Below are 18,521 nucleotides of genomic sequence, written 5' to 3' on the forward strand. Positions count from 1 at the left end.
CCAGCCCTGTAAGCCAGTAAAGTCTGGACTACACAAAGGATTCTGTTTCAGCTATTCTCAATTGGAGGTGGGAGAAGATGCCTTGAATAGAAAACAACTTTAATTTGTGTTTTTTCATTCAACAAATACTTAGTGAGCATCTACTATGGACCAGGCTCTGCTCTAGGTGCTAGATATAAGAATAAACAAAAGGGGCGCCTGGGTGGCTCAGTCGGTTAAGCGGCCGACTGCAGCTCAGGTCATGATCTCGCGGTGCGTGAGTTCGAGCACCGCGTCGGGCTCTGTGCTGACAGCTCAGAGCCTGGAGCCTGTTTCAGATTCTGTGTCTCCCTCGCTCTGACCCTCCTCTGTTCATGCTCTGTCTCTCTCTGTCTCAAAAATAAATAAAACGTTTAAAAAAAAAAAAGAATAAACAAAAGAGACAAAAATTCATGTCCTTATGAAGTTTAAAATCTAGTGGGAGATGACAGGCATCTAATGAGACTCAGAATCTCTTAGGAAGCCTTTTGATTATGCCTCATTGCTCCAGACATTTTGATATGCTCCCTTAGAGATGCGTCTCCTCAAACTCCCAAGATGAGAAGTCATCAGGCCATGAAGCCACTGTACTTATGGGGAGTAGATGTGTGTGGCACAGTTCCCACAGGTGGGAAAGAAATAGGGTAAGGATCTCTGGTCTGATTCCAGCATGATTTCACAACAAATGGCTCCCTAACTTCCCGTAGTAGTTCCAGCATGGAGAAATCTCCACAAAGCAAGAAATTCTCTCAATGCCTAAACGCCTACCCTGCTGTAACTAAAGTTTAGTTTCCCTCCTCGCATGAATCATCAAATAGAGAAGAGACTGACCCTTGCCTTTAAAGGTCCTGGTCTCTGTATCATTGGTGAGCTGTGGCCAGAGCTACAGGTATTCCTTGCACAGCCTCCCACACAGGACAGGCCCCAAGTGCTGTATCAGCTTGGGATGAAAAAAGGGGCCTGGAGCCCAGGCATCTCCAGGTTCATCACTCACTCCAGGGTTCTAGGAATAAATTTGTAAACAATATAGATAAGCCCTTGCCTTCATGCCATTCTCACTTAACTCTCCCTGTTTCTAATTCTACCTTTTTAGGAATGTGACCTTGGGCAAAGCCGCTCACTCTGAGCTTCCAGTTTCAATCCCTCAAAACCGATCCAACTATGTCATTGGGTTGTCATAATGGGCAAATGAGACTATGGATGTGAGCTGATATCGTACACTGTAACTCACTATGACTGTAATTATCGTTGGTATTAAGTTTTTCACTTAATGGTTATGCTAGGCCAGTTGTTCTCAACAGAGGGTAAGAACATTAGAAAGCCTTAGGGTTCACATTTCAGCATAGCCACTACCAAGTTACATGACTTTCAGCAAATAACTTCAACTCTTTAAACCTTAGTATCTTGATCTGTAAAATGGAAGTTAAAAAAGCACACATCTCTGGGGATTATTGTAAGGAATAGAGACAATATATGTCAAGTGTTGAGCTCAGTGGCTAACACATAGCAATCAATCTTAGCCTGATAATAACTAATATTAATGAGGGGCTCAGCACTCAGAACAATTGCTTGGCAAACTTTTTCAAAGAGCTTACCTTTGTTCTTAGATTCTAAACATCTGGGGTGAAAGGGGAGGGAAGTAAATTAAAAATGGCTGTAAATCTTTTGCAGCTCATGCTATCAAAAGGTGGATTCTATTTTTCTGCCCCTTAAATCTAGGTTGATCTTGTGATATGCTTTGACCAAAAGAATGGAGTAGAAATTAAGTGAAGTTCCAAACCTGAGGCCTCAAGAGGCCTTGCAGAAGCCCCCTTTATATACCTAGAATGCTACCCTGAGAAAGTCATGTAAGGAAGCCAGTCTAGTCTTTTAGAGGACAAGAGGAGCACAACTGAGGCCCCTGCAGCCGACAGCCCGCCTCAGTGTGAGCCTGACACGTGAGTCTGACACGTGAGTGAGGTCATCTTGGATCCAAGTGAACTTGGCTACATGAGTGACTCCAGAGGAAACCAGTGGAGGGACTGCCCAGTAAATGCACAGAAACGTGAGAATAAACTGTTCTAAACCACTACGTTTTCAGGTGGTTTGCTACAATGCAACAGTAAAATGATGCAGGTGGGAAAGGCCAGCCTTGTGTATAATTGGCCTGCCCTATCCCAGTGCAAAACCACTGCCCTGGACCTTCCATCCCTGTGCCTCTCCTCCACTTCCCCATAGAGCAGTTGTTGGTCTCGATGGTCTTGGTCTTGGATCTCCATGGTCTTGATGTTTGGATCTCATTCTCTTTACTAGGGGCTCTGGCACTCTTCTGAGAATCTCCTCTGAGCACTCCCTACAAATGGAGCTAGTTCTGTAATCCCAAGAATAGAATAAGCTTCCATCAGTCTTTGCCCCCCCAAAGTGGCTAGTATCACAAAGACAAGAAATAACAAGCACTGGCGAGCATATGGAAAAAAGGGAACCCTTGTATACTTTTGGTTGGAATGTATATTGGTACAACTACTGTGGAGAACAATATCAAGGTTCCTCAAGAGATCAAAAATAGGGGCACCTGGGTGGCTCAGTCGGTTAAGCGTCCGACTTCAGCTCAGGTCATGATCTCACGGTCCGTGAGTTCAAGCCCCGCGTTGGGCTCCGTGCTGACAGCTCAGAGCCTGGAGCCTGCTTCAGATTCTGTGTCTCCCTCTCTCTCTGACCCTCCCCCGTTCATGCTCTGTCTCTGTCTCAAAAATAAATAAAACATTAAAAAAAAATAAATAAAAATAAATAAATAAAAATAGAAGGGCACATGGGTAGCTCAGTTGGTTGAGTGCCTGATTCTTGATTTTGGCTTGGGTAATAACACCAGGGTCATGGGATCAAGCCCTGCATCAGGTTCTGCATTCAGTGTGGAGCCTGCTTGGGCTTCTCTTTCTCTCTCTGTGCACCCCTTCCCCACTAGTGCACTCTCTTTCTCTCTCTCTCTCTCTCTCTCTAAAATAAAATAAAATAAAATAAAATAAAATAAAATAAAATAAATAGAAATGCCATCTGATGTAGTAATACCACTACTGGGTATTTACCCAAAGAAAATGAAAGCAATAATTCAAAAAGAAGTATGCACTTCTATGTTTATTGCAGCATTACTCACAATAGCCAAGATACAAAAGCAACCTAAGTGTTTATCAGCAGATGACTGGATAATGAAGATGTACACACACATATACCAATACACAGTGGAGTATTACTAAACCATAAAAAAGAATGAGATCTTGCCATTTATGACAGCAGGGATGAACTATAAGGTATTATACTAAATGCAATAAGATAGAAAAAGACAAAAACCACATGACTATACTTATATATGGAATCTAAACAAACAAACAAATCCTTAAACACAGAAAACAAACTAATCATTGCCAAAAGGGAGGGAGGTGGGGGGATGGGCAAAATAGGTGAAAGGGATTAAGAGGTACAACCTTCCAGCTATAAAATAAGTAAGTCACAGAGATGAAGAGTACAGCATAGGGAATGCAATCAACAATACTGTAATAATGTTGTAGGGTGACTAGACTCACTGTGGTGAGAAAAGCTGTTGGTGCAGGATGAAAGCAGGCAAATTCAGGAGCAATGTCCTTAAGCAAGCAGTAAAGGGGATGGGGATCCAATGTCCATCTAGAAGGGTTGCCCTTAGACTGGAGAATCCCTTTTGTTCTCACTCTCATCTACCTGGGCTGAGTATCTTCTCACGTAGTCTCATCCCTATGCTGCTTTATGCTTCCACCATTGGCTTTTACTGCTTTCATGTTTTCCAACTCATTCCACAGAGGGGAGAAAAGATCCAGATTTATTCTTTGTTTCCCACTCCTTCAACCATATGTACCCAGCTCCTTCCCCAAACACACAGATCTACATAATGACTAAGTCCTACCAATTTTACATCCTTCACATCTCTCAGATATGTCCCCTTCCTCATCATCCCCACTGCTGCTACTTCCTTCTTTCAGATCTGATCTTTCACCGGGACTATTGAAACAATCTCTTAATGTCTCTGCCTTCAACCTTAACCCAGTTCTCATCAATCCTCTTATCTTCTGACATCTTTCTAGTAAGGGAAACTCCTCATGCTTGACACTCCCCACTCTCCACAGAATGAAGTGCAAATTCATTGACATGGATGTCAAGGCCCCTCATGATCTGGTCCTTATTTATTTTTCCTCTGTCATCTCACTATTTTTTCTTACATGCAATCCTGTATCCTACACACATCACACTCCTTTCCCCTATTTATTTTTTTCCTTTGTCATCTCACAGTCTTTTCTTACATGCAATCCTGTATCCTACCCACGTCAAACTCCTTGCTTTTCATGCTTCTAGGCTTCCCACGTTGTTTCCTTTGCCTGGAATGCTGGCTTGGTCACTTACATATCTCTGTAGCTGCACTCTGGAATCTCTCTTGATCCTACCCCCTTCATCCAGGTGGAGACAGCTATGTTTTGATGCCTCCACTGAGCCTGGAAAAATGTCTGTTATGGTACTTGTAACATGTTATTGGACTATATTATTTCCTCACTTGCCTCCCTTACTAGACAATGAATGGACCTAGTTGAAGGTGGTAACAGAGTCTTATTAATCTTCGTATCCCCCATTCTTTGTAATGCATCTAGAATTTAGTAGGAATTAATGTTTATGTTGAACAACTAAATGAATGAATAAAAAATAAATGGTTAAAACTTAGGTCTCCTTTTGCCTGCCCAGGACAGGCACAGACTTCCCTGCCTCCCCCTCTTGTTGATATATGACCTGAAGAACAATACAAAAAGTTACACAAAGCACTCAGTGCAGCCCAGAGGGCAGGTGTCAGTTCCCAAAGACCTCTCCCATAAGGCAAAAATCATATAACAGAATAAGAGTCTAAAAACCTGGGTTTCCTCTGGTCCTAGTCCCATCACTTCCTGGATGTGCTCATGGAAAAGTCACCTAAATCCTCTGTGCCTCAGATTCTTTATCCATAAAACAGGAAAAACACTTGCTCTAAGTATCCTTACTACTAGCTGTGTGGCTAAAATGATGTACTTTTCAAAAGTGCTTGAACACCATAAATGGCTCCAGGAATATAAAAGAAATATAAAAGTAAATACAACACAGCTAAAAGACATCTAAGACTCTGCTCTGATCATCTCTTGCTCTTTATTCTAAAATCCCAGGTTTGCCCCTGGGAAGGCAGACACTGTGAAACGCAACACTCACACCACTGCCTTGTCAGCAGGCAGCCAGATCTGCTCTCGGCACAGGCGCGCATGCCAACACCGCAGCATGGGACTGGCCAAAACCAACATTTACAGAGATAAAAGGAGAAAGAGAGAAGAAAGGGGAGAGAATGCAAAGGAGCAGAGGAGCATAAATACTCACATACAGACAAATATATAAGACAAGTGAGTAGGAAACAAAGAGTATGAACTAAGGGTATGGAAAGAGAAATTTAAAGAAAAATTAAAAAAAAAAAAGAAATTTAAAGAAAAAAATTTAAAGAAGAAAATTTTAAATTTAAAGTGTGTGTGTGGGTGTGTACATAGACAGAAAGTGAGAGTTAAAATGCAAACTATCAAACTATGTGCCCTTTCCTCTGGTATTATTTTATAAGAATACAACCTAACCCTTCGCTTAGTGATCTGAGCCATTCTCCAGTAATATAGCAGTAAGCAGTCATGCTGAGGGATGCCAAGTGTACCCAAGGACTCTTTGGGAGGGAAGGCTATCTTTAATTAGTCCTTGATGACAAGAGATTTCGGAACTCAGCATGTTCTGGTGACAGGGCTTCTGAGAGTATCAGTATCAGGAAGAAAACCAAGTTGGGGCCAGTTGGGGAAGGTTCCTATGGGTCCAGGAAACAGCCCCAGAGGTACCAAGATGGGCTGTAGACCACATCAAGTGAGCCTGTTTACAGATTAAGATTATACAGAGCCCAGCTTCCAATATGCTTAGTCTTTACCAAACAAATGTCCAGCCTGCTTCTGAATGAAACTGCCTAGAAGTTGGCCATCCACCATTCTCGGGCTGTTCAATGAAGGTGGGCCCTTGTTGGCTCAGTGGACATCAGGATCCTACCACCACGCAGTGACTGCCCCAACTCTGGAGATGACATTCTCACCATATTCCCTCAAGGCCATACTCTGAGTCACACGGGAGGAGAAAGGGGAGGAAGTCTGCCTGAATCCTGTCAGCAAGTCCCAAAGTTTGTTCCCCAGGCCGGAGCAGGTGCTCAGTTCAATAACTCCCACTGAGATCCCACTCTGGGATGGTCCTGATAAAAAGCCAAAGGACAGGGAAACTCTCACAACTTGGACTTCCTGTTCCCAAAGCAACCTCATCTCAAATGGCTGGACCCCCACAACAGGGCCCAGGACAGCCTCATCCACCAAGTGGGGCTTCATATGAGCCACCATCTCTAGAGATTCTTGAGATCAATCACAGCTTGTCAGGGTAGGTAGAACAGTAGGTAGGGTCAGAGCAGAACCGGAGTCACCTTTTCACTTCCAAAAGTACATCTAAGAATCTACCAAAGTCACACCTGCCTGCCTTCCAGCTGATTTCTAGGGAAGCATAAAGAGGATTGGTGAGCTCTTCTCTGGGGGAGACCCTAAGTCCCCTAAGTAGCACAGAGCAGTTACAAGACAGAAGCCCTCCCTGAGGGAGGTAAAAATTATGCCTTACAGGAATAGCTCCCGGTAAAAATGAAACTGCTTTACAAAACAGAACCAGGTACTATGCAAAGCCAACAAGGAGAGAAATGTAGTTTCAGGAAACCATATTAAAGATACTTGTAATGGTTTTAAAATATGGTCCCCCAATTCTCTGACATGCCTCCTATAAAAATGACCCCTCCTCTTGAATCTGGACTCTGTGACTGCCTGACCAATAGAATACAACTGAAATGAATCTGTCAATTTTCAGGCCCAAGCCTCAAGAAACCAGCAGCTTCTACTTCCTGTCTCCCATGCTGTGAGGAAGCCCAGGCCACACAGAGTGGGCACATATAGGTATTCTAACAGTCCCAACTGAGGTTCCAGAAATAGCCAACATCAACCCCCAGACACGTAAGGTAAGACACCTCTAGGTAATACCAGCCCCTAGAGTTACCCTACACCGTGAAGTCTTTCCAGCCAAGGACCCAGACATCATGGAGCAGGGAACAGCCATCCCTGCAGTGCTGTCTGAATTCCTAAGCTACAGACTCTGTGAGCATAATAAAATGGTTGTTTTACACCATAAAATTCCAGGATAGTTATATAGCAGTAGATAACTGAACAGATTTCGGTACCTAGAAACAGAGTGCTGTTGAAACAAAATCCTAAATCAGTGACTTTGGGACTGAGTGACTGGCTATCAGGAGGGACTTAAGGGAAAGTAAGGAAAATGTTAGTAGAAGCTAGAGGAAGGGGACCCTCAAAAAACATTGGAAAGTTTGCTAATCCTGTCACCAGTGGTGACATGGAAAATAGAAAATATACCTAATTTAATGAACTCGCTTAAGGTATTTCCAAGTAGAGTGCTAAGGCGCCATCTGACTTCTAGCTGCATATAGTAAGAGAGAGAAGAGATGAGCCAAAAAAGGAAATATAAATGGGAAAGGGCTTTCTTTGTTAGGAGGTAACACTTGTTTCAGTCTCAGTCTCTCCAAACAAGAAAAAAGCCCCTAATTAAGAAATGGCTTTCCAATTGTGGGGGCAGTTTTACTGCATGTGTGTATGTGCGTAAATGTGTAAACTAATCAGACTGTATACTTAAGACTGTTCAGTTTATTATACTTTAATTATCCTTCAATAAATCTCTTTAAAAAATATCTGGAGTGGGACTGGAAGATCCTTGTCAAGACCTAAAAAATGTTTTCAAGCATTGTCTCATAAAATGTTACAGACAGACACACAAAAGGCCTTCTAACAATTTTAAGGGCAGGCCTGGCAGATCCTCTGTAAATAGTAAAGCGTCTAAGACTCTTAAGAACCAAGCAGTCTCACAGAGAACCCAAAGTGGGAAAGGACTCATGGTGAGGTGATTTGTACATGTGCCTTTTGTCTACTGCAGTGGATTATAAAGTGATTCGGAAGAAACTCACAAAGTTTTTAAAGGAACTATAGCATCAGCTGGAACTGAGAAGCACAGAGACAGTAAAATGAAAGGAAGGCTCTGGACTCTTGAAATACTATGCACATGAAGCCGTTGGAGAAAACTACTCACCTGTAAGAATGGACTACTTTTTATGGAAAAGGAAAAATAAGAGTCGGGATAACAAAAGCCCTGAGGATGGAGCCAGAGACAAGGTAAATGCCTCCAAGGCAGTAAAACCAAGACCTAATCAAGGAATTGGTAATTTGTGCCCTCAATGAATATAAGAATTACAATGGACCCCTAACTGCTGTGTGGCCTCCAGTGTTCCCCTTTCTGAAAAGAAGTATCTACAGCGGTTACTCTAGGCCTGTCCCACCGGGGTATTTTGGGTGGCAGATATAAATTCTCTTTAGTTTATAGGTCTTCACATCAAGAGGAACAGTACTCAAGGAACTGCACCCAATGGAAGGGACTGCACCCAAAGAGTTTCATCTATATCTGGACCTGACTTACATGACAAGATCCTAGAATTTAAGCTGATGCCATTAAAAGGAGGAGACCTGGGATCTTAGGGGAGAGACTGAGTGTATTTCACATTTGGGAAGGATGTGAATTTTTGTGATCAGAGGGCAGACCATGGCAGATTGTATTTTCCAAAGAGAGTGCCCACAACCTACCCTATCTCACATGCCCTTCTAGCAATGTGATGTTGATAATCCTCTCATCAAGTGGGAATTAGTTTCCCTCCTCTTGTGTGATACTGTGATTTACAGTAAGAAATATGTAATTGGTCTTAGTCCCATTTCTGGCACAGAGCTCCTAAATCCCTTGGAATTGCCTAAGTGATGACAGTGATAACGGTGTCTTTTGTTATGCTAATGAAGTGACTTTTGGACTACACCTAAACCTGAGGGCTGTTTGCCAGGAAAACCAACCTTGAGATTAGAGGGCTGGAACTTTCTGTTCTCCCTTGAACACCAAGGAGAGGAGGGGGCTGGAGGGTGAATCAACCACCAATGGCCCAAGATCATCCTCAGTCATGCCTGTGTAACTGAAGCCTCCATAAAACCCAAAAGGGAAGGGTTTAGAGAGGTTCCAGCCTGGTGAATCAGAATGCTTCCACATGCCACTATGCCAGGCCCAGGCTCCCCAGGACAGAAGATCCTTTGCTTGGGACCTGGCCCTATGTATCTCCTCATCTGGCTGTTGATTCGTATCTATTAATATCCTTTGTAATAAACTGGTAATCTAATGAGTAAATGTATTTCTTGAGTTCTGTGAGCCACTCTAGTAAATTAATGAACTCAAGGAGAGTTGTGGGAACCTCTGATGTTTTAGGCAGTTGGTCAGAGCACAGGTAACAACCTGGGCTTGAGATTAGCATTTGAAGGAAAGGGCCCTCTTATGAAACCGTGCCCTTAACCCGTGGAATCTGATGGTATCTCTGGTAGATAGTCTCAGAATCGAGTTGAACTGTTGGGCACCAAGCTGATGTCAGAGAATTGCTTAGTGGTGTGGAGGAACACCCTCACACACACCCCCACGTTGGAATTGCCGTGCAGAGCTCTTTACCTTGAACTTCGGCAGACCTTTGTTATCTCCTTAATCAACAGAGTAAAACAGAAAAAACACTATGTAACTTCTGAGGCTAGGTCATTAAAATGTCATGCATTTTCTGCCTTGTTCTCTGGAGATGCTCACTCTTGGAATCCAGACATCATGCTGTAAAAGCATGCAACCAAACACAGAGGCCACACATAGGTGTTCTGCAGCTGAGATCCCAGCTGACCACCAGAATCAACAGTCAGACATGTAAGTGAACAAGTCTTCAGATGATTCCAGCCTCCAGCCACTGCGTCACCAATGCTGCAAGGAAAAGAGACAGGCTTTTCCTAATGAGCCCTACCCAAATTGCAATTTGTGAGCAAAATAAATGACTATTAATGTTGTCAGCCACTAAGTTTAGGGTTGTTTGTTATGTAGCAATAAATAACCAGACAAATACTGATGACATCATGGGTGGATTCTAGGAAGCATCTCAAGTAACGGGGGGCTAAGGCCAGAGGTTCTCCTGAGAAGTAGCCTGCTTTTTTACCCACAGCCAGTACTCTCAGGAGACTTTCCCTATCTGCTAGCTCTTACCCTCTTCCTGAAATCCAGGCACAGGGTCCAGATCTGTGTCCACTTTAGCAGTGGGATCTCAAGACCTCTCTGGATTTCACTACAAATCAATGTCTCCCTCTGCACAGAAACCTGTAAATATAAGTTGAATTTACAGTTCCACTGTCAATTAGCTATGTGGGTTTTAGCTTCCTCATATGTAACATCAAGTAATTGAGCCAAATGAATCCCAAGACACCTCCAACTTTAACATTCCAAAAGAGTATCTGTTGGGCCTCCAAAGAGTTCTAATTGAGTAGGGGAAAAAAGACCCACACAAATATCCACTCTATGAGCTACTATATGATTAGTGCCATTTGGAGGCTCCAAACTCAGGATTCTAAGTGTGAATACAGAGAGTAGAGAAATCCTTCTTAGCTGGGTAGTTAAGAAAAGCACTGGGAAAGAAGTAACATCTAGACTGGCAGAAATGCAAGTTTTGCATTAGGCAATAGTGAAGGGTAAGAGTAGAAAGAAATATCAGGGCTTTTTATGAAAGCCTTACAAGCCAGGCCAAGTTTGACCATACCCTACTTGACAATAGTTTTTGAGCAGGGAGATCCCAGGAATGTTTAGAGGGAGGTGAATGTAGTGGCACAATAAAATAATAGAAGGATCAAGAGAGCTAGGCTTGAGTTCATCCTCCCATTAGCTTTGTATTTGGGGGGAGCACCTCTTCTTTTCTATGTCTCAGCTTCCCAATCTATAAAACAAGTGGGTTAATACTGAATGAGCTCTAAGGTTATTTTCAGTTATGCTTTTCTAAAAGTCTTTGGACTGAATGGAAAGGGAGCCCAAAGTTGGTAAGACCTACTAGCAAGATACCATAAAGATTCAAATAGCACAGCAGCCTATTCTCCAACAGGCTCACTGCCCAGACATCTCATCAACTGGCCAAAAATAGTTATCATCTTCCACAGAACAGGCATTGTTCCAAGCTCAAAGGAGAAGGAAAGAAGTCAGTCAAAGTCCTTGACCCCCAAGAAGTCTACATTTTTATAGGCACCCAGCTTTCTTGCACCTACATCCAAAGGCAAGGTTCCCAAACACAATACCGACTGCCCATATTTCCATGTGGCAACAACCGGGTGCTGGAGGTTCACAGTGCAGAAGCTGTTAAGGTAATCGGCAGGCATAACAAGTCTCCTGAGAACACCCCCTGCTGCCTGCCAGGCCTTACAACGCAAGTGAAATTCCCAGAAGGCAACAAGTAGCAAACAAAGTTCACCCCACACAGGTGGCTGAATTCGCTTTACACACAACACTTCCTTGTTTGCAAGTCACCACTCTGCTTCTAGTCCCACCCCAGGTCATCAAACACCAGCATCATGAAGCCTGGCCTCCGAGATCCAGGGGACCTTTGAGACTCCCACCTCCCACTCCCAGAAATGAATACAAGCTAGAGTGGGAACAACCTGTGGGAGGGTGTATCTGGCAGCTAAGGGTGAAACAGTGTGCCTCTCCTGCCCCATCAACAAAGAGAAAGGGAAACCTGCTCCAAGAGACCAAAACATAGCAAAGAACAAAACGTTGGTGGTCAAATGAAAAGGCTTAGATTTCTTCCTCCTGTGTATCCTGCCAATGAACACTGGGCTGCAGAAGAAAAGGAAGGAAATAAATAAGCAAAACACCCACCCACCCACCCCCCCACACACACAAATAGAATGGAGTCCAGGATCCTTAACCCATATTGGCTCAAGTGAAATCTCATTCAAATTAAGGGCACAAACTTGCAAATACCTATCCTGACAGTTCCACAGGGTCCCATCCCACCTTTCCCACTTTTCCGTGCCCTAGAGTACCTTCTACCCCCAAAGTGAGATACAAATGCCTCCTAGTACCACTGGATTCCTCTGCCTCCATGTGGATGATGTGGAGGTCCCCAAAGCAGTCAGGGAGTCAAACATCTAGCTTTCCCAAGCCCTAGTACCCTCATACTTCCCAACCAAAGTTCCCATCACACCAAGGAGTCTTTTCCCACTGAGACCCCTGGGCTAGCAATGATCAAAAGGGCCTCGGGTCACTGCCAAACATCTATTGAAAGGTCAGACTAAGAAATTCAGGTGCCAAGGTCATCAATCCAAGTTGTAAATGCCTTGACGAAAGAGAATGGGTCATTCTTCTTTGTCCCCCATTGTCTACCACAGAGCCTGGCACCTGAGAGCAAAGCCCTCAGAGTTCATTGACAATGACTTCCTAAATGAGCTGGTGATTTAGTGCCCTACTCAGCCCAAAGAACACCCCCTAGAAATGGCTGGGGGTGAAGACAGCCAGAGAAACCACCAGATGACAATTTCAAAATAGCACCCACAGTCCAAGCCTCTGAGAGAAGGATACAGCCAGCCACAGAGGCCTGTGACTCCATGCTAAAAGCCCAGGAAAGGAGGGAGGAAGGGAAGCAGAAATATGACAGTAAAGAAAGGAAGTGAACACTTAGAGGGGAGGCTGGAAGAATTCTTTTTTTAGGCACATCAGACGCTCAGATATTTACAAACATCATCTATCATGTTATGATGGCAAGCATGCTAGGAAGTTCAAGGAAGAGCAATTTCTAAAAATATTTAAAACATGTAGGTATATATTTTCCAAACAGAAACAGGTACCTGTCAGTGGCCCAGATTCTGCCTTGTGACTTGCTGTAAAACCTCCATCTCCCATTCCATCCCCCACATAGTAGAAATTGGAAGAAAAAAAATGAATATTTAAAGGAGTTGAAGGCTGCTGGTATGGTAATTTCTAATGCAGGTCTTAAATACACTATTTCTTTAAAATTAAGAATAAAACTATACAATCACAAATAATGCTTATTTTACTGCTACAGTCTCATATTAAAAAAAAAAAATGGGAATCTTAGTTCCCAGTCTCCATCTGCCAACTCAGTCTCAGTAACACATGCCACCAGACCAGTGAGAGCCCAGCAAAGAGGTTCCCCAGAAGCAGACAATGGGAGATAAAGACTCTAATATCTAGATCTGCTTCTGCTGTGGCCACCAACATGCCCTGGGAGAGTTCAGGTTTTCTACCTGTTTTACCCAAGAAGTTGTCAGTCCCTGCCATTCTCTGGCTCACCCAGTTCAGGGACGCAAGTATGCAAGAAACTCTACCTAGGTTAGAGGAGGTGCAAGGGCAGGAGGTAGGGGCTGTTCTTGTTGGTCTTGCTGCCACAAAGTGGCTATCCAATTTGTGTGCCTAAGTTCCAGAATCTCCCAATCTCTGTCTGGTTGACACAGTCCATCCAGGCCATTTCCATTGGGACCAAACCTCGAATGTGTGGTACAGGAAACTCCTCTTGCCTCGTTCACACCAGTCACTCCTTTAGGGACGATGTGCAGTGTTCCATTCTTTCAACCATATCTTGATTCCAGTTCTGAATGAACCAAACAACTTCCGCCAGCTCTGGACAGACACCCCATCAGATTCACCCTGGCACTGCACAGCCCAGACACGCAGAGAGGAACTAGCCCTATCCCAGCCTAAGCTGAGCATCCTTCTCACAGCTATCCATTCTACTGGCTGAGGTCCCAAAAGTCAAATTTATCCACCTTAGATTCAGCAGAAGAGGCTAGAAAAGGTACATGGCTTTAATAAAAGAGCCCAGAGGTTCTTTGAGGACATCAGCATCCAGCCTCAACCAAAACTTTTGAAGCCCTGGTGAGAACAGTACATCTATCTTTCAGCTCTGGAAGCTTTCATCCCATCATAGGGAAGGAGCTAATATTTATTGAGAAGCTTTATGCCAGGCACTACACTAAGCACTGACATATATTATGTCATTTAATCCTCACAGCAACTCTGTGAGGTAAGTACTATTATTATTATTTCCTAGATGAGTAACTAAGATTTTAAAGGGCATAAGAAAGTGTCCTGAGATCTCACTATCTCAAATCCAGAGCTGGACTTGAAGCCAATTGTGTATGATTTCAAAATCTGTGGTTTTTCTATTGTTCTACATTCCCACTTTTAAAAAGAAAACAAAACCAGGAAAGTGGATTATAGCTTACGCTGAGTAAAATTCCCAAGATGCTTTGTTTACAGCCCAGCCTATATTCTTGTAGAACCTGGACTTCTCTGCTTGGAACTTGTGCTAATATGCATAACTGCCTCTCCACCCCTAACCCCAATGTGGTCAACTTCCCTCACTACAGTGTAGCCTAGCTCAGGCACAGCCCCCAAGCTGTCCCCATCTTAGGAAAAAGGATACAGCCAGGAGAACGTCAGCTGCTTCTTGCTGGCTCCATTCCTGGAGCCCTAGGCTCCTCCAACAGCACAAATCAAAGTCTGTTTTAGGGTCCCTGTTTGTTCTCCCCTATGAACACTTATAGAGCTGAAAAATGGCATATATATTAGAGATGGTTTTTGCTTCAGTGTCAGCATGAGCTGGGCCAGGATCATTCACCTGGCTGACCATCAGAGTCATGATGATAATCATTTACATTTTGGACCAAAGCCATATGGCTGCCCCTTGATGCCACCCTCCAGTGAGCCCCATTCCCCCATCAGTGCTCCCCTGCTCACCTGCTCAGAGTCCCCCGAGGGGCCTTAGTGCCTCCAGCTCCGTGGGTGATGCTGGAATTCTTGTTGGCAGTCATGGTCATTTCGGCTTTCTGAAAACCCAGAGCCCTGCAAAGAAGACAAGGCCTATAAGCCAAGTTTCCATGGGCAGCCAAAAGCACCTCAAACATTTCCAGATGACTTCCAAAACTGCCAAGAGGGTTTGTGTGGCGGTGGTAGGAACCACCTTCCCACATATATTTAATTCCAAGTGTTATGGCTTAGGAGGAGCCTCAAGGGACCCCTGATCTGAGTTAGGGAATGAGTCTAGGAGCTAACAGATAACTTACCACTTCACAGAAAATGACAAAACTCCATCTCCATCCTACCTCTTTTTGTTTCTTAGAAGTCCCAAACTTCTAGCATGCCATAGAGACTTTACAAATTCCATCTTATTTGCATACCTCCTGAACAACTATTTATTCAGCATTTTTCTTGAATCAACCTGAAACAGACTTGCTTGTCTCAAAATGTTTAACCTTGTTCTATACAAGTAATCATTTAGTCATTCAACAAATACAAATGTTTACTGAGCACCCATGTCCTAGGCACTGCCATCCAGCAAAGAATGAAACAAAGTCTCTACCCTCAGGGACCTTACATCTCAGTGGGGAGAAACAGGCAATAAACCTGCACATGTCACATATGTGTGATACATCAGTGTACATTTGTGTATAATACGTATGGTGATGACAGGTGGTACAAAGAAGAAAATGATGCAGGGTAGATGGAGAGTAAAGAAGATATGTTATTTTATTTTATCTTATTTCACTTTTTTAAAATGTTTATTTATTTTGAGAGGGAGAGAGAGAGAGCGCGCGAGCAGGGGAGGGGCAGAGAGAAAGGAGAGAGAGAATTCTAAGCAGGATCTGCGTTGTTAGTGCAGAGCCCAATGTGGGGGCTCCAACTCAGAAATGGTGAGATCATGACCTGACCCAAAATCAAGAGTCGGATGCTCAACCGACTGAGTCACCCAGCCCCCCACCAAGAATATCTGTTATTTAAAAAAAATTTTTTTTAATGTTTATTTATTTTTGAGAGAGAGAGAGAGAGACAGACAGACAGAGCATGAGCAGGGGAGGGGTAGAGAGAGAGGGAGACACAGAATCCAAAGCAGGCTCCAGGCTCTAAGCTGTCAGCACAGAGCCCAATGCAGGGCTCAAACTCACCAACCAAGAGATCATGACCTGAGCTGAAGTTGGATGCTTAACTGACTGAGTCACCCAGGTCCCCTGAAGATCTGTTATTTTAAATAAAATGTTTAGGGAAGAATATTCTGATAAAGTAACATACGAGCCAACATCATAAAATTATGAGCTATCATTTTTTTCTAATATCCATTAAGATAAAAGTAATATATGTTATGGTATTTAAGTACTGACAAAGTGAAAAATATCCATTCATGTACTGTAAAGAGTTAGCTAATATATCATTATCCTTTAGGGAACATTATTTTATGCTAAAATAATAAAAGGAAGAAAAAGGTTATAACTTAAGAGTACATCCAGATTGGAAAGGAAGAAGTAGAATTATCTCTTAGTTGCAGATGGTATAATCTTGTACACAGAAAATCCAAAGGATTCCACTAAAATACTCTTAAGCTAATATATAAAGTCAAGCAAGTTTTCAGGATACAGAGTAATATTTTTTTAAATCAATTTTACTTCTAAATAATGACAGTGAGGGATACCTGGGTGGCTCAGTCGGTTAAGTATCTGACTCTTGGGTTTTGGCTCAGGTCATGATCTCACAGTTCGTGAGTTCCAGCCCCACATTGGGCTCCGCACTAACAGTGCAGAACCTGCTTGGGATTCTCTCATGTTTGTTCTCTCTCTCTCTCTCTCTCTCTCTCTCTCTCTCTCTCTTTCTCAAAAATAAATAAACATTAAAAAAAATTTTTTTAATAAAAATAATTAAAAGACACCCATGAGTGGGGGATATTATTTGCAAATCACATATCTGCTAAGAAGCTCGTATTCAGAATATATAAAGAATCCTTTCAATTCAATAATAAAAAGACAAATAACTCAATTAAGAAGTAGACAAAGGAAGGTGCCTGGGTGCCTCAGACAGCTAAGCATCCAACTCTTGTTTTCAGCTCAGGTTATGATCTCACAGTTTATGGGATCAAGTCCCACCTTAGGATCTGTGCTGACAGTGCGGGGCCGATTGGGATTCTCTCTCTCTCTCAAAATAAACTTAAACCTCCCATGCTCGCTCGCTCGCTCTCTCTCTCTCTCTCTCAAAATAAATAAACTTAAAAAAGTAAACAAAGGATTTGAGTAGACATTTCTCTAAAGTCGTAAAATTTGCCAATAAGCCCATGAAACAATGTTCAACATCACTAGTCATCAGAGAAATAGAAATCAAAACTACAAGAAGGTATTGCCCTTGGGTATTGCACACCCACCAGGATGGCTATAATCAAACAGACAGATAAAAACAAATGTTACTGTGCAGAAAAAGCATTTGACAAAATAAAGCAACCTTTTATCTTAAGGATAAAAACCCTCAAGAAAGTAGGGACAGAAGGATCTACCTCAAGTTCATAAAAGCCATATATGAAAGACTCACCGCTAATATCCTCAATGGGGAAAAACTGAGAGCTTTCCCCCTAAGATAAGGAACACAACAAGGATGTCTACTCTTACCACTGTTATCTAATCAGACAACACAAAGAAATAAAATGCATCCAAATCAGTAAAGAGGAAGTCTTTACTCTTCTCAGACAATGTGATACTCTATGTGGAAAACCCAAGAACTCCACCAAAAAACTGCTAGAACTTATACACGAATTCAGCAAAGTCGCAGGATATAAAATCAATGCACAGAAATCAGTTGCACTTCTATATACCAATAATGAAACAGCAGAAAGAGAAATCAAGGAATTGATCCCATTTACAATTGCACAAAACACCATAAAATACCTAGAGAAACCTAACCAAAGAGGTAAAAAAAATCTATACACAGAAAACTATAGAAAGCTTATGAAAGATATTGAAGAAGACACACAAAAAAAGGAAAAGTATTCCATGCTCATGGATTGGAAGAACAAATATTGTTAAAATGTTGATATTATCCAAAGTAATCTACATATTCAATGCAATCCCTATCAAAATAACACAAGCATTCTTCACAGAGCTAGAACAAACAATTCTAAAATTTGTATGGAACCAGAAAAGACTCCAAATAGCCAAAGTAATGTTGAAAAAGAAAAACAAAGCTGGAGGCATCATAATTCTGGACTTCAAGGTGTATTACAAAGCTGTAATCATCACGACAGTGTGGCAAAAAACAAACACATAGATCAATGGAACAGAATAGAGAACCCAGAAATGGACCCACAAATGTATGGCCGACTAATCTCTGACAAAGCAGGAAAGAATATCTAATGGAATAAAGACAGTCTCTTCAGCAAATGGTGCTGGGAAAACTGGACAGCGAAATGCAGAAGAATGAACCTGGACTACTTTCTTACACCATACACAAAAATATACTCAAAATGGATGAAAGACCTAAACATAAGATAGGAAGCCATCAAAATCCTAGTGGAGAAAACAGGCAACCCCTTTGACCTCAGCTGCAGCAACGTCTTACTTGACACATCTCCGGAGGCAAGGGAAACAAAAGCAAAAATGAACTATTGGGACCTCATCAAGATAAAAAGCTTCTGCACAGCAAAGGAAACAATCAGCAAAACTAAA

General features: G+C 42.6%; 1 protein-coding gene across 7 annotated transcripts in view; it reads right to left on the reverse strand.

Annotated features, from left to right (window-relative positions):
* DENND2B (DENN domain containing 2B) overlaps window positions 1-18,521 on the reverse strand; it is a 185,499-nt gene that overhangs the window by 36,377 nt on the left and 130,601 nt on the right. For all 7 annotated transcript variants that reach the window (XM_043580583.1, XM_043580580.1, XM_043580578.1 and 4 more), the window contains one exon: window positions 14,782-14,886. In XM_043580583.1, coding sequence (XP_043436518.1) covers window positions 14,782-14,861 — 80 coding nt within the window. In that variant the 5' untranslated portion in view covers window positions 14,862-14,886. The remainder of the gene's footprint in view (window positions 1-14,781; window positions 14,887-18,521) is intronic.

This window comes from Prionailurus bengalensis, chromosome D1 (genome assembly GCF_016509475.1).
Source record: "Prionailurus bengalensis isolate Pbe53 chromosome D1, Fcat_Pben_1.1_paternal_pri, whole genome shotgun sequence".
Taxonomy (NCBI): domain Eukaryota; kingdom Metazoa; phylum Chordata; class Mammalia; order Carnivora; family Felidae; genus Prionailurus; species Prionailurus bengalensis.